Consider the following 14,385-nt stretch of genomic DNA (forward strand, 5'->3'; position numbering starts at 1 on the left):
GAAAAGTTGGGGAACTCTGCCCCAGACAACTGAAGTTCTTCTGCAAACAGATCCCAAGATCTAGAAAGTGATTATGGATCCATTCAGTTATTTGGTCAAATAATTATCCTGTCACTGAATGAAAAAGAGATGTTAGTTGTCTTCTCAACTGCAACATTAATGTAAATAAAAAGATCACTAAAAAGACTTTTGGATGACAGTTCACAGAGAAAATGAAGATTTAAGTGAAAAGGCACAGGGAGTCTCAACACCTTCCCCCCCCCCAACACACCTTAGTGAAAGTTGATTTTCAGTCCCCACAAACAAGACTAAATATCAACTTTGACTGAATAATATACGGATTCTTAAGACTTTATTTTAAAAATGTCAGTCCAAACACAGTTGAAACATACCATACTGTGCAATTCATTCATCTTTCTGATCTATAATTAATATACAAAAAGGGATAAAAAAACATAATAAAACTTGTTTACTGACTGCCTCCTTTAACAACTGTTCAAAATTATGAATGTAAAAAAAAAGCTTTCCGACCATTAGTTGCATTTACCACTGTCTCAGCTCTAATCACATGATCACCACTGGGCATCACTATAGTGTCTCATGGTTACATGAGCACTATTTGTGCGCTTCATAACCAGCTTTTGACAAGCAGCTTTAATAAAGAAAATGGAAATAAACTCATTTTGTTTAATGACCAAAGGGGAAGTGAGGTCATAAGCCTGTCACAGTTATGTGATTTTTTTTTGTTTAGAGACCACAGGACTTAGTGATGGAGGTGCCGTCTCAGTTGTGGTCACCTAAGCGAGAACTACATGCAGATAAAATCCAAGTGCAGAAGGATGAATGGAACAAAGGCAGGTAGCACTGTATTTGACACCATAGGAGTATATTCAATTGGGCATGGAATTGAATGTATGAATATAGGTTTTTCTCTGTCAATCACTAAACGTGGAATGATTCAGGTCTGATTAAACAATAGGTAAAATATGGAACTCACTATAATTACGTGTGATGAATAGCAATTCACACTTTTTCAAAAGGCAATCGGAAAAATTCAGTCTATGAAAAGCTATTTGTTTTTACTGGTTTTTAAATATCTTTGGGGTCATAAGCAACATATTTTAAGTGCCAGTGCTAGGTAACAATGACTTCTGACTCTCCTCTCCATGTCTGTAAATTTCAAAATGGATCTGGTTGATCACTATGGAACAGACATGCAGTACATACGCTGTTGATCTGATCCAACAGACATTCATGTTTATAATTCTATTTATGCAGCAGGTTTATATAAAGATATTGATGTTTCATTTTCATTTTTCTCTAAAGACACTCGGCACAAAAGTTTATTTATTTATTTTACCTCAGGTGCATTCTAATTCAATTAGCATTTTTGAAGAATTTATCTACTAACGTCCAGAGGTGAGGGTGCATCACTATTTGCTCAGCCTCACAACATTTATCTTGCAGATAGGGTGTTTTGTCCCACTTTTTGTTACCTTACATGCCATTTTGCCTCTTGCTTCTTCCTAAAGTTAAAAATATCTAAATCATTCAACTTTCCCACAGAGCATGTGATTATCCAGGTCTCTCATCATCCATCATGGACTACTGAGTAATTTTGAGATACCTGATATCCTTCTCAAATTGCGGCAGCCGTAACTGGATGTAGTACTCTAGGCAAGGTCTGACTGAGGCAGAGTCAAGGGGAATTATCAGTATCTTTAGGTACTATAAAGACATGACCTCGCCTGCGTCTGGGAAAGGAGGAATAAGTGCCTTAGCTTTCCAGGTGTCATTCTCATATAAAGCAGATAACTCACTCCAATCCAGGGGTGGTCAAACTCGCCTCATCACGTGACGTGTCGTATTGTGACTTTTTTCCCCTTGCCGGAGCTGAGGTGTGCGCAGCTTCCGCGTGACGCATCTGATCCGTGGCCGGCAGTTTGACACCCCTGCTCTACTGGAATGCTGCTTTGATTGACAAAGGCTCTTCAAGCGATAACGATGGAAAATCAAGGTACTTAATTGCATGAAGAGTCTTCATGGATAAAGTTTTTCACTGCAGACAGTTTGGAAGTGCAAAAACATAGTGGCTAGTGCTTATTGTAAATAACACTACAATTGGATAGGGATTATTACTTCTCATTATCTGGACTCAGTGTCTATTGACACACTCTGAAGCTGCATTAGCAGATGTTTACTAAACCTCCTAGTACTTTTCTCTCATTTACTATAGTCAAGCCAGGTGTCATTCATCTTGTATTAATGTGATTGAGTTTCCTTCCTAAATGCATTTTTCTTGACAGGATTTATATTGTTTAATTTGGGCATTTCTCCATATTGCCAGGTTTATTTGGAATCTAGCTTTTATTAGGTACAGGCACCACACACCGCACACTGCTTGCACATCTTAATCTCTCACAATATAATCAGAAAGTGATTTGTTATCATCTTCACTTTTGTAGAACTGAAAGCCAGAGCGAAGAACACCAAACACCAAAAGCCAATTAAGGTTTCCTCTATCAGCCTAGCAGGGAGAGCACAAAGGATGCTATTTAATCAGTTTTCCTGCTCCAAATGACTGCAGATCCTACAGTAATAAAATTTCTCTCAACCTCCAGCTCAATACAAAAAGAAGGCAAATTTTATTTTATAGTGCTTTATCTATAGTATGCGTTTGGCACGCATTTAATGCATTTATCTGGGTACTTGCAAAACAAAACAAAAGCCCCTGATTGAGCACCATGAGGGAAAGCAAAACTGCTGCTATGCAATTATTTCACCATTACGGCTTGCAAGAAATTTTAAATGCAGGAGGAGGAATGTAGTGACATGCCAGCAGTTTTGCAACCAGATGCTTCTCCCACTACATATAATCCTGATTACATATTGTGCAATGATTGAAGCAGGCTACGGAATAAGCAATACTTATAGACTGGCACCGGGAACAGTAAAATCCCGTATCCGGAGAAGGAAAAATAATAGCAGTTTCCTTGAGTCTAGGACCATAATGGACTTTAGAAAACTTTACATCTTACAGAAAAATAGCCTCTTTATTTTGATTTGAAACAAACCTCAGCAGAACACCCTAACCCCCCCCAAAAAAAATTCAGCTCTCAAACTCAGCTGTTGGTTTGCTATTATTTTTATTTATTTTTTATTTTAATTCCATTTATATCCCGCCCTTCTCCGAAGACTCAGGGCGGCTTACAAGCTTTAGCAGTAGCCTTCATTCTATGTATATGCCTGCTTATTAGAGCTTTCAGCCCCTCCCAAGCAGCATTTTTACAAAGTCAGCTTTGTAAAAATTATATACAGCAAGCTGAGAATTGGTATAATGCCCTTAAGCAGAGATGAATAATTTCACCTCGTAGGGAAGGGTTACAGCTTTTCTGTAGCCTACTCCAGACAAGTTTAGACTATTACCCTTATTGTTCTTGAAGAGCCAGAAAACAGGCTCTTTGGGAGAGTATCTGGGGACAGACAATCCTAACATCCTGAACAGGTTGGTTTTAATTGGCTGTTCCTTAATTATTAGGAAGATGTATACAACTCAGAGTCAGTTGGCTGGAGCAGAATGTAAGTCTAAATATATAAAATACAGGTAGTCCTTGACTTACCACCACAACTGAACCTAACATGTCTGTTTTTTTTTTTTGTTTTTTTTAATTTTTTTTATTAAATTTATTATTTAAAAACATTGGACACAGTACCAGCGAGCTGACAAACCTTTTTGTCTACAATGTTTAAATATATATATATATATACATGTATATATGTACATCAAAAATACACTTAAATACACTTAGATTACAAATCGGTGAAATACCACAATATTTAAAACAGTGAGCTAGTCTGTAAAACCTAATAGAGACCTTTCTTTTTATCCATCCAAAGATACAATTTGTTCCAAATTCTATAATAGTCTGATTGATCTTTATTCTTTAATTCCAAAGTTAATCTGTCCATTTCAGCGCAATCCCAAATTTTCCTAATAACCTCTTTTTGTCCTGGGATCTCATTCTTTTTCCATTTTTGCGCAAATGATATTCTAGCTGCTGTGATAATATGGATCGTTAAGTATAGCACATCTTTAGGATATTTCTCTTTCGTGATTCCCAACAAGAAAAGTTCTGGACTAAACTCCAGATCTTGTTTCAATATTTCTTTCAGCCAAATCCAAATCATTCTCCAAAATTTTTGTGTTTTACTGCAAGACCACCACGTGTGGAAGTATGTGCCTATCTCTTCAGAACACTTCCAACATTTGGGAGATACTGTTGTGTACATTTTTGCTAAGCGGGCTGGGGGGAGATGCCATCGGTAAAACATTTTAAATAAATTTTCTTTATACGATGAGGCCAGTGTTATCCTTTTATTCCTATCCCAAATTGTTTGCCAAGTATCTAGGTCGATGTTATGTCCTAAATTGTTAGCCCAGATCAACATGGGGTCTTTCACTTGCTCTTCAAACAGCTTATATCCCAAAAGTAATTTATAAAAATTCCTTATTTGTTTAGAGTCCGGTCCCAATAATATTTTGTCCAATGCTGTTTCAGAGGTATATATCCCCCATTCATTTTTATCCTTCCTAAATCTCGATTGGATTTGTAAGTAGGCCCACCAATCGAGTTTTATACCTTGTAATTCTAGTTCATTCCTAAGTTTCAATTCCCCCTCCTCATTCAGAATATCCTTGTATGAGATTATGTTACCCAAATCAAACAGATTTGGGTAAACTATCGCTTCAAGGGTGGATAGCCAGACCGGTATTTTGGTGTAATTGTGAGATCTAATTTTTTTCCAAGTATTGAGTAGCGCTTGCCTGATCCGGTGTCTTTGAAAATGCGAGAAAAGACCTTGTTTCTCCGTCCAAGAAAAGACCTTGTTTCTCCGTCCATGAACCTAACATGTCTGTTAATAAGTAGACCAGACATGTCAAACTCGTGACGTTGCGTGACATCGTGAGACGTATCGGGATTTTTTTGCCATTGCCGGCAATGGGGTGGGCGCGGCTTCCGGATGATGCATCCGGCCCGTGGGCCGTCAGTTTGACACCCCTGAAGTAGACCGTTAAAGTGAGTTTTGCCCCATTTTACCACCTTTCTTGCTACAGTCGTTAAGTGAATCACTGCAGCTGTTAAAGTTAGTAACACAGCTGTTAAATGAATCTAGTTTCCCTATTGACTTTGCTTGTCAAATGGAGGCAAAAAGCGATCATGTGACCCTGGGACACTGCAACCATCATAAATGGGTCAGTTGCCAAGCAACTGAATTCTGAACATGTGACCATGGGCATACTGCAACAGCTGTAAGTATGAAAAATGGTCACAAGTCACTTTTTCAGTGCCATTGTAACTCTCAAACAGCCCACTAAATGAACTGTTGTAAGCTGAGGATTATCTGTACATGCACATGAAAAAGTCCCTAAAACCTCAGGAGTATCCCTTCAATTCCTCTACCTAAGCTTTTTATAAATGCTGAAAAACAATGAAAACTGAGCCAAAACCCTATGACCCATTTGTCATTTGGGCTAAAGATTATTAATTAGTTCTTAACAGCAACATTAACACTTAACAGCAGTATTAATTCACCAACAAGATCAAATTTTATTATGCGATCACCTATTTGGCTTGCTTATCATCCCACATGTGACTTAAATGCAATCTGGACCTTCTCCCCCAAACACCCGGTCAACCTTACTACCTATGGCTCTAATCTGCATTCTTTAGCAATAAAAACCAAATGGGAGGCAAGTATATAATACTGTAGTGTTTTGTCTTGACACACAGGCAAATTGGGAGAGAAAGGGATTGTCAAGGAGCTGGTCTTTTGGGTTGCCAGGTTGCGGGCAGGCATTTGAGAAGCGTATAACTCGAAATAGACACGAGGAAGCCGAATGGAAGATAACGCTGGGTTCCCCTACATGTGGTAGGCTACAATAACAAAGCATTTCATATTAACAAAGTGTGAAATCTTGGGATGACTTATGTCATGTTAGTTCTTTGGCTTTCTCTCTCCCAAATTCTCGTATGGCAACGGTTTCAGAATTCCCTTGTAGAACCGTGCTTGGTAACCACAGCCCTCTGATTAATTAGCTGATCCTTTCTTCCTCACCTTCTGAAGAGGAGGATGCCTGCCTTCTTTCAGCCTGAGAACACTTCATTCCTGCTCCATTGCTAATGAACCACTTTTATGTGGACAGGTTTTATTAGCTTGTACCTGAATGACCCAAGACTATTACGTACTTGCAATGGAGCTAATTCCTTTTGTCGGACTCTGTCAAGAGCAGGGGAAAATGAACCCAGTGTTATTTCCTTCCACTCTGCTTTCAGCTCCCTATGACTAATGCAGCTTTGCTTTAATTGGCAAAGGGAAGGCAATCCAATGACTCAGACACCACTATAAACAGTACTGACTCTTTCTAAAGTAAAAGTACCATGGCACCACAAATGACTCAATCAGTTCCTAAGAATTATTACTTATAGCTATGAAGCCATGTTAATTAGATAATGGCTGTCTGCCAACTAATATTGGCATGACCTACTATATCCTTGGCTCACAGCCATGCATGTCTTTCTATCACGTTTTTCCCCCTCTCTGGTAATCTAGATGGGAAGTGGGAAATATTCCCAATTGCTACTTTTAATTCTTTATCATGAATGAAAAGATTAATTAGAATGTCTTGTCAAAAGGAATGGGTTCTACATGTAAATAAATAAAAAATGAAAGGAACAGAGATCAAACCAAGACTATAATTTTAATCTCTTTCTTAGACAATGACTGATTTGAATTTAACAGGGTCCAATTTCAACATGCATTTAGAAAAAGATTCCTCCTTTTCCATCTGCACAAGGCTGTTGTAAAAATCATGAATCTACTTTTTTAAGGAGAAGGAAATAGACCAAGATACATAACCATGTATTTTTAATATACAAGATTAGGGTTTTATAAGAGACGTAGATTCCAATCTTATCCACCATGTAACTCCCATAGAATTAAATAGGACTCTATAAAGGCCATTTTATACGCCTGAGTCCACATCCAACTCGCAAGACTAGTATAAAATATTAATTTATTGCATGTCCTTAAGGATTAATGCATTTAATATTTCTTATCAATTTCGTATTACAATAATCTTATGACCTTCAGTTTTATTCTGCAGCTAAGACAATAAATCTTGTCAAGAAATGGCAAGGAGTTGAATCTGACCGAGATCATCTTTATCAGCTTGAAGGAGACAGGACTTTACCAGTAATGATACTTCTGATGATCACTTTGTGATTTGTTTAAGGTGACAATTCATATCTGAACTGGGATATGAAAAGCTACAGATCTCACTAATCCAGTTTCATTGGCTAAGATTGAAAAGAGTTCTGGTCAAAATATTTTGAAGTCACCAAAAAATTTAATTAAAAATTTAATTTAAAATTTAAAAAATAAAAAATTCCTACCCATAAACATCACAAAATGCCAAGTAACAGGAATTATTAGCTGAATAAGGAAAAAGCAGATAAATTAAAAAAATTAAAAAGACCAAAACAATCAACACATACTCCAGACCCAATTCTGGAAGCCTTGCTGAATGTCTTCTCCTCTTTTCTACAACTTCTAGAGCAGGGGTCCCCAATCCCTGGTCTGTGGATCAGCACCGGGCCGTGGCATGCCATAAACCGGTCTGCACCAACAAGCAAAGCCCCATCCGTGGGATGCAGACAGTACATGAAACCACGCCCCCTCTGGTCCATAGAAAAACCTCTCTCCACGGAACCGATCCTTGGTGCCCAAAAGGTTGGGAATCTCTGTTCTAGAGAGAAATAGCCAGGGCTTTTTTTGTCATAGAACGCTCAGAACGGAGTTCCGGCACCTTTTTTGGATGGAACCTTATAGGGTAGGCTAGGCGGGTTGTATAACATGTGTGAGTTCCGGCACCTTTTTCTTTTACAAAAAAAGCACTGGAAATAGCTATGCTCTCACTAATAGCAAGTATGGACTGTTTACAATCTTCTCATTCCAAGTCATATTGCCAAAAGTCAGAAGATGTCATAATGGAAACTGGAGTGAGGATCTTTCACCTGCTTTGGTGTGAAAAAACATCTTCAACTTTGATTCCAGTATTAGAGAGGATCTTTTTGACTTTGGGCAACAGATTGGACAAGAAGTGATGGTCTTTTCGACCCCATAGTAGCATAATAGCTATTGCACGTAGAGAATTTAGTCAGAGGCAGGATTCACAACTAGAAAAACTACAAAATACTATGGCAAATGCATGAATGAGGGTAGAAAGGAGTTATGGTGGGAGAATCTTCAGGAGGTTTTTGGTGGGAAGAAATCCTGCTGTATTTCCAGACCTTTGTTATAACTTGACTATACAAATTGCATAATATTTTTTCCCCACATAAAGCATAATTCTTGGATAAAAATCAAATGCATAATAGTAAATTTACATCATTTACATATATGGTGACATAAAAATCAGATAGACTGTATTTCATGACATAAAATATTTTTAATTTAACTGCGGGTTTGATAACATGCTGATCTTTAGTGTGCCTGGCTTTATTTAATTATTGAATCTGTCAACAGACTGGGAAGCATATAAAACATACCTTACATTATGTACTTTTCAAGCAAAGAAGCTTAAGCAAAAGCATTCTTTCAAATATTTTCAAGCAATATTACAATTACATATAGCCAAGCAAAAGTGTCCCAGTGACCCTCTCTTAACTTGACAAATCTGGGCTTGTAAACTCTTTTCCTTGACAGAACACTGAACTTGGAAAAAGATTCGCTGAGTGCAGTGTTCTCTTTGATGTTTTGGATTAAATGTTTCCCCTTTCCCTTAACTCCTCTTGTCGAATCTGCGAAGTTAACTTTTCAAGGCAGAATTTACAAAGCACTACTGAGCAATTTCATCAGCGCAATAGCCAAAAGCCTAAATCTTAGCAAGTCACCTCTTTTCTTTAGCCATGCACTCAGATATAAAAAAAGAAAATAAAAGAAAAGCAACAACAACAACAACAACAACAAAACCACCCAAGGAATCCCAGCATTTTGGTAGGGTAAAAATGGAGCCTCTTTTTGTGTGTGTTAAGTCTCACAGAGGTCTCTGAAAGGAAAACTGAACTAGCGAAGCAGAATTAATCATCCTGCTTCTTATTTAGTCTCTGAGATGCTTTCTTCCCTAAAGCGCATAGCAATTTGGCTAAGGGTGGTCATGTTTTTTGCATGTTCTTTTTAAAGCACTGGACGAAGGATTCACTCTGTCCATTGTGCTGCTTGGACCTCTTCCTTCCTTCCTCGTTTGATGTTTCTTTGCTCCTGGCAGGCTGTTTCCTTTGCTTTTGCTCTCTCACCCTGCAGACCCCAGCATCACATCCTACTCTCCTTCTCAGGATTAAAACACCCTCCAGCAGAGTCTGATTTGAGCAACATGCAGAGCTTTGGGAATTATATATATTTAAAAAAAAACAACCTTCAGGTTTATTTCATTCCTAAGCAGTGGGGCACAAAAGAGAGGAGCTTGTTTTCTCTCCTAGCTGCCATGTTTGAAAGGCTGCTTTTAAAGTGACTGATGAACAACGGCATACTGTACCTCTTCCGGCAGACTGACAACCAGGTCATTTTCTGTCTGCCCGACTAACACCTGCAAGAAGTATTCGCTGCATGCAGCCAGCACAGCCCGGTGGGCTCGGAATTCTTTGCCCTCCACAATCAAAGTCACGTCACAGAGAATATCCTGCTTCCGCTGGTCATTGAGGCACAGGAGGATATTGGTACAATGGACTGTTGACTCATACACATACATGGGGGATTCAGTCTTCTCATCCACAGACATACCGTTCACACCCTAAAATAGAAGCAACAAACAATAAGGGAGAGATAGAGGGCCAAAAGTGAGTTATTACAGTGCTTGCAAAAACAAAAACAAAAAAAGGAAGATTACATCATGATTTCTGCACCCTGCGTAGTTGAGCCAGCTCTCTGCAGAACTGCTGATCAGCATTTTAATTCTTAGCTACGACAAAGAATTCAAGAAATCTCTTCTCTCTGAAAAGACAATTGCATTATAAGCTTTTTACTCAACCCACTTCGTTGGCTTTTTCTTCTCCACAATGCTGAATGAGAGAGACGGATTTTAAGAAACGTTGAAGGCTATTATTAAACGCTGTTTTAATAGTATAAGCTGCCTGGAGAAAAAGGGGATAGGATAAGAATATCTGAGACAATCTTTGTAAATCAGAGTATTCAACCTATCGTTTTTAGGTATTTTGGAATTACTGGCGCTTAGTGGCATTACAGGAAAGTGTGGTTGAAATTCTCAATATTACTGTAGGTCTCCAATTTCAAGGGCAAGTTGATTGTGGATTTTTACATGCAAAACACATATTTCACCCTTTTAAAATGACACATGAGAAGCTCAGATCTTACTAAACTGATTTAGATATTATGATAGCAGAATTATAACTATACTGAAAACCCTAACAGAACTTGCAAAGATTATCTGTTATCTTATATAAAATCTGAAAAGTAGAGCTGCAATTACTCAGCAGGGCTAATGGAAGAGGCCTGAGGGTTAGTGGTTTGCCTAACTACATCTTGAGAGTTTGCAGGAGATGAAACTTGAATTAAGAACTTCCTGACCCAGAGCAAATGCATTTAGAAACGCATACTTACATGGAAATAGGTATCCCTGGAATTCTATGATATCTAGGCCGAGGTAGATCTGAAATGTACTTCTAAATGCAGAACTTTAATAGAAATAAGTACAGATAGTCCTCGACTTATGGCCAGAATTGAGCCCAGAATTTATGTTGTTAAGTGAGAAATTTGTTTTGCCCCATTTTACGACTTTTCTTGCTACATTTGTTAAGTGAATCACTGCACTTGTTAGATTAGTAACATGGTTGTTAAGTGAAACTGGCTCCCCCATTGACTTTGCTTGTCAGAAGGTCACAAAAAAGGATCACATGATCCTAGGACGTAAATATCAACCAGCTGTCAAGCAGCCGAATGTAAATCATGTGACCACGGGGATGCTGCAATGGTCATAAGTGTGAAAAATGGTCATAAGTCACTTTTTTCACTCCTGTTGTAACTTTGAACGGTCACTAAACGGCACTGTTGTAAGTTGAGGACTACCTGTACTTCAATAGAAATAAATACCAGTCACTGGATATAAACTTATACGCAAGCCTGTGATTCTGACAAGAGAACAAAATAATAGGAGGCAGATCTTAAGAAGGAGACTGTAGTGTGGCAATATACATAACGTTTAAAAGCTTTACAAAAGAAATATAGCATAAGAATTATTCAAGAACATGTATCAGGAAACACCTGATTTTTTTTAAACAGGCATCTGCCAGGGGAGTGAATAAATGTGTATTGCAATGCCATTGTGACACTGCAGGGACACACGTGAGAACTAGAGCTTTTATCACATCGCTTCGTACAATGAAATCTCAGTTTGCTATGGACACCTGTGAAGTATTGACTGTATTACTGCACTTCGTCTCTACAAAATAATATAAAAAGGCTAGATGATTTTCTTCAAAGAAACATGAGGTAGATAAATGGAACAGACCATTTATTATTTGGAGAGGTCTTGATGAAACTGAAACCAACTAGGTCAAAGATATTACCCTAATTGAAACTTAGGGAAACTACCATATATATATATATATATATATCTGGAAAAAATAGGCTTATTTGTTTTACTCTTATTGCTCTATTGTCTTCTTTTACAGTAGTATTAAAATAGATCCTATTTTTAAAACTGTTGCATCGTCCTTGTGGCTGTTTGCACCTTGGAAAAATGACTGAAAATGATTGATACAAGGAAGCTTCTCTATTTGCAAGATGATTACCATAAAAGGCATAATCAGTTACAAATATTGCCTTAACAAAATGCAACTGACACCTCTTCCGATTGTCCTTCTTTCCTTCAAAACAAAACCCAAACTCCCTGCTTAGCTTTGTCTTTTTCTTGGGAAATTGGCCTGGAAAACATCAGGCTGCAATTATTCATCATTTTTATTTTCCAAGAAATGATTGAGCCTTGGTGGAGCAGTGGGCTAATGCCTCCTTAAGTAACACCAGCTGCCTGCCATTAGTGCAGGTTCGAGTCCCACCAGGCTCAAGGTTGACTCAGCCTTCCATCCTTCCTAGGTAGGTAAAATGAGGACCCAGATTGTTGGGGGCAATTAAGCTGACTTTGTAATAATGCCGCTTGGGGTGTGTATGAAAGCCCTAATAAGCAGGCATATACATAGAATGAAGGCTACTGCTAAGCTTGTAAACCACCCTGAGTCTTCGGAGAAGGGCGGGATATAAATGGAATAAAAATAAAATAAAATAAAGATTGTAGGGCAAAAATTGTTCAAGGAAGTAAAGGTAATGCTGGAAGGCTAGCAACATGGGAGGAGGAGGAGGAGGAGGAGGAGGAGGAAGAGAAGGAGTAGGCTTGGATAAAGAAGCACAGGCAATGCTTTTCCAATTTGCAAATGATATTAAACTGGGAGGACAACAAACAAAACAGAAAATGACGTTCAAAACTATCTTGTTAGGTTAGAAAAATGAACTGAAAGTATCTGAATGAAATTTAGCTAAAGAGAGACAGACACTTGCGAAACGAAAGGCAACTGTGTGTAACAGGGATTTTATTTATTTTATTTATTTAATAATATTTATATACCGCCCTTCTCCCGAAGGACTCAGGGCGGTGAAGAGGGCAAGAATAAAAATACAAAATTACAAAAATTTAAAACAGATTAAATATATGCCCACTAAAAACAGTCAATACAATTAAAACCCCAATAAAACAACAATAGAAAAACCCCACCAATCCCTCATCAGGCCAGGCCGGCTTGTTCGAATAAGAATGTTTTTAGATCGCGGCGAAAGGAGCGAAGATCGGGCGCCATCCGGAGCTCAACCGGCAGCTGATTTCATAAAGCCGGGGCGCCCACAGAGAAGGATCTCCCCCTGGGGGCCACCAATCGACATTCTCTGATCGGTGGCACCCTGAGGAGGCCCTCTCTGTGGGAGCGCACAGGGCGGAGGGAAGTTGATGCCGGCAGCAGGTGTTCCCTAAGGTACTCCGGACCCCTGCCATGTAGGGCCTTGAACACCATTACTAGTACCTTGGCTTGGTAATAGCAAGGTCCTCTATTGTAACTGATTGCAAATCAAATGTGACATAATAAAGTTTCACAAGTGTCTGTCTCTCTTTAGCTAAATTTCATTCAGATACTTTTAGTTCATTTTTCTAACCTAACAAGATAGTTTTGAACGTCATTTTCTGTTTTGTTTTCTGTCCGCCCAGTTTAATATCGTCTGCAAATTGGAAAAGCATTGCCTGCGCTTCTTTAGGTCTCAATCAACCGAGGTGTAATGTCCAAATCTGGGTGTGTGTGTGGGGGGGGGAACCCCACAATAGTTCTACTTTATTCTAGTTTGGTCAAACTCCATGCTGAGAATTGCATTCAGCAATTGGCATGGTTTCAGGGAGAGTAATAGGAGATTTAGGGACTAGAACTTGGGTCTTGAGATGGGGAATATCAGGGGTCCTCAACCTTGGCAACCTTAAGACTTGTGGATTACAACTCCCAGCTTGGCTGGCTGAGGAATTCTGGGAGTTGAAGTCCACAAGTCTTAAAGTTGCCAAGGTTGAGGACCCCTGGGGAATATGACAGCAGTTTGCAAACATCTGAAACGAGCTCATTTTCTTTAAGTCCTCTTCTTTGTTCTTAAGATGGGAAGATAGGATAAAGATGAATGGATTTTAGTTATGGAAAGGCTGATTCTGACTGTAGGATAGCTCCCAAAATAAAAGGTGTATGAGAATTAATTAATTAATTAATTAATTTATTTATTTATTTATTTATTTATTTATTTATTTATTTATTTATTTGATTTATATACCGCCCTTCTCCCGAAGGACTCAGGGCGGTGTACAGGGAAATAAAAATAAGAATACAGGATACAAGATTTAAAGTTAAATAATTGTGCCCAATGTAGTAAGTTAGTTAAAAATAATGTTAAAACCCCAAACCCATCAGACCAGGCCGGCTTGTTTGAATAGATAAATAGAATAAATCTGTTTAATAGAGAGAAAGTATATTTAGATATACTCAAAGAGGAGAATAGGGTGCCATTCTTGCACTGGTCAAATGGTTGGATTAAGTGGCTTAAATGATTTCTTCCAGCCCAATGATTCTATGATACCAATAGGAAGACCACTTAAATGCATCATTTGGATTTATTCGTGCTTTTCAAGCCATGTAAAATTAGCTATATAACTAAAATGCGTAACTGAAAAAAGGCAATAAAAGTTGTTATACATCGTCAGGATAAAGACCGAAAAAAGAAGATGCTCTTTTAAAA

The 14,385-nt window shown here is 38.3% G+C and overlaps 1 protein-coding gene across 2 annotated transcripts in view; it reads right to left on the reverse strand.

Annotated features, from left to right (window-relative positions):
* Positions 1-14,385, reverse strand: part of BACH2 (BTB domain and CNC homolog 2) — a 197,185-nt gene that overhangs the window by 42,248 nt on the left and 140,552 nt on the right. For both annotated transcript variants that reach the window (XM_083348140.1, XM_083348139.1), the window contains one exon: positions 9,596-9,850. In XM_083348140.1, the coding sequence (XP_083204266.1) occupies positions 9,596-9,838 (243 nt within the window). In that variant the 5' untranslated portion in view covers positions 9,839-9,850. The remainder of the gene's footprint in view (positions 1-9,595; positions 9,851-14,385) is intronic.

Source organism: Vipera ursinii (assembly GCF_947247035.1).
Source record: "Vipera ursinii genome assembly, chromosome: 1".
In the NCBI taxonomy this organism is placed as follows: domain Eukaryota; kingdom Metazoa; phylum Chordata; class Lepidosauria; order Squamata; family Viperidae; genus Vipera; species Vipera ursinii.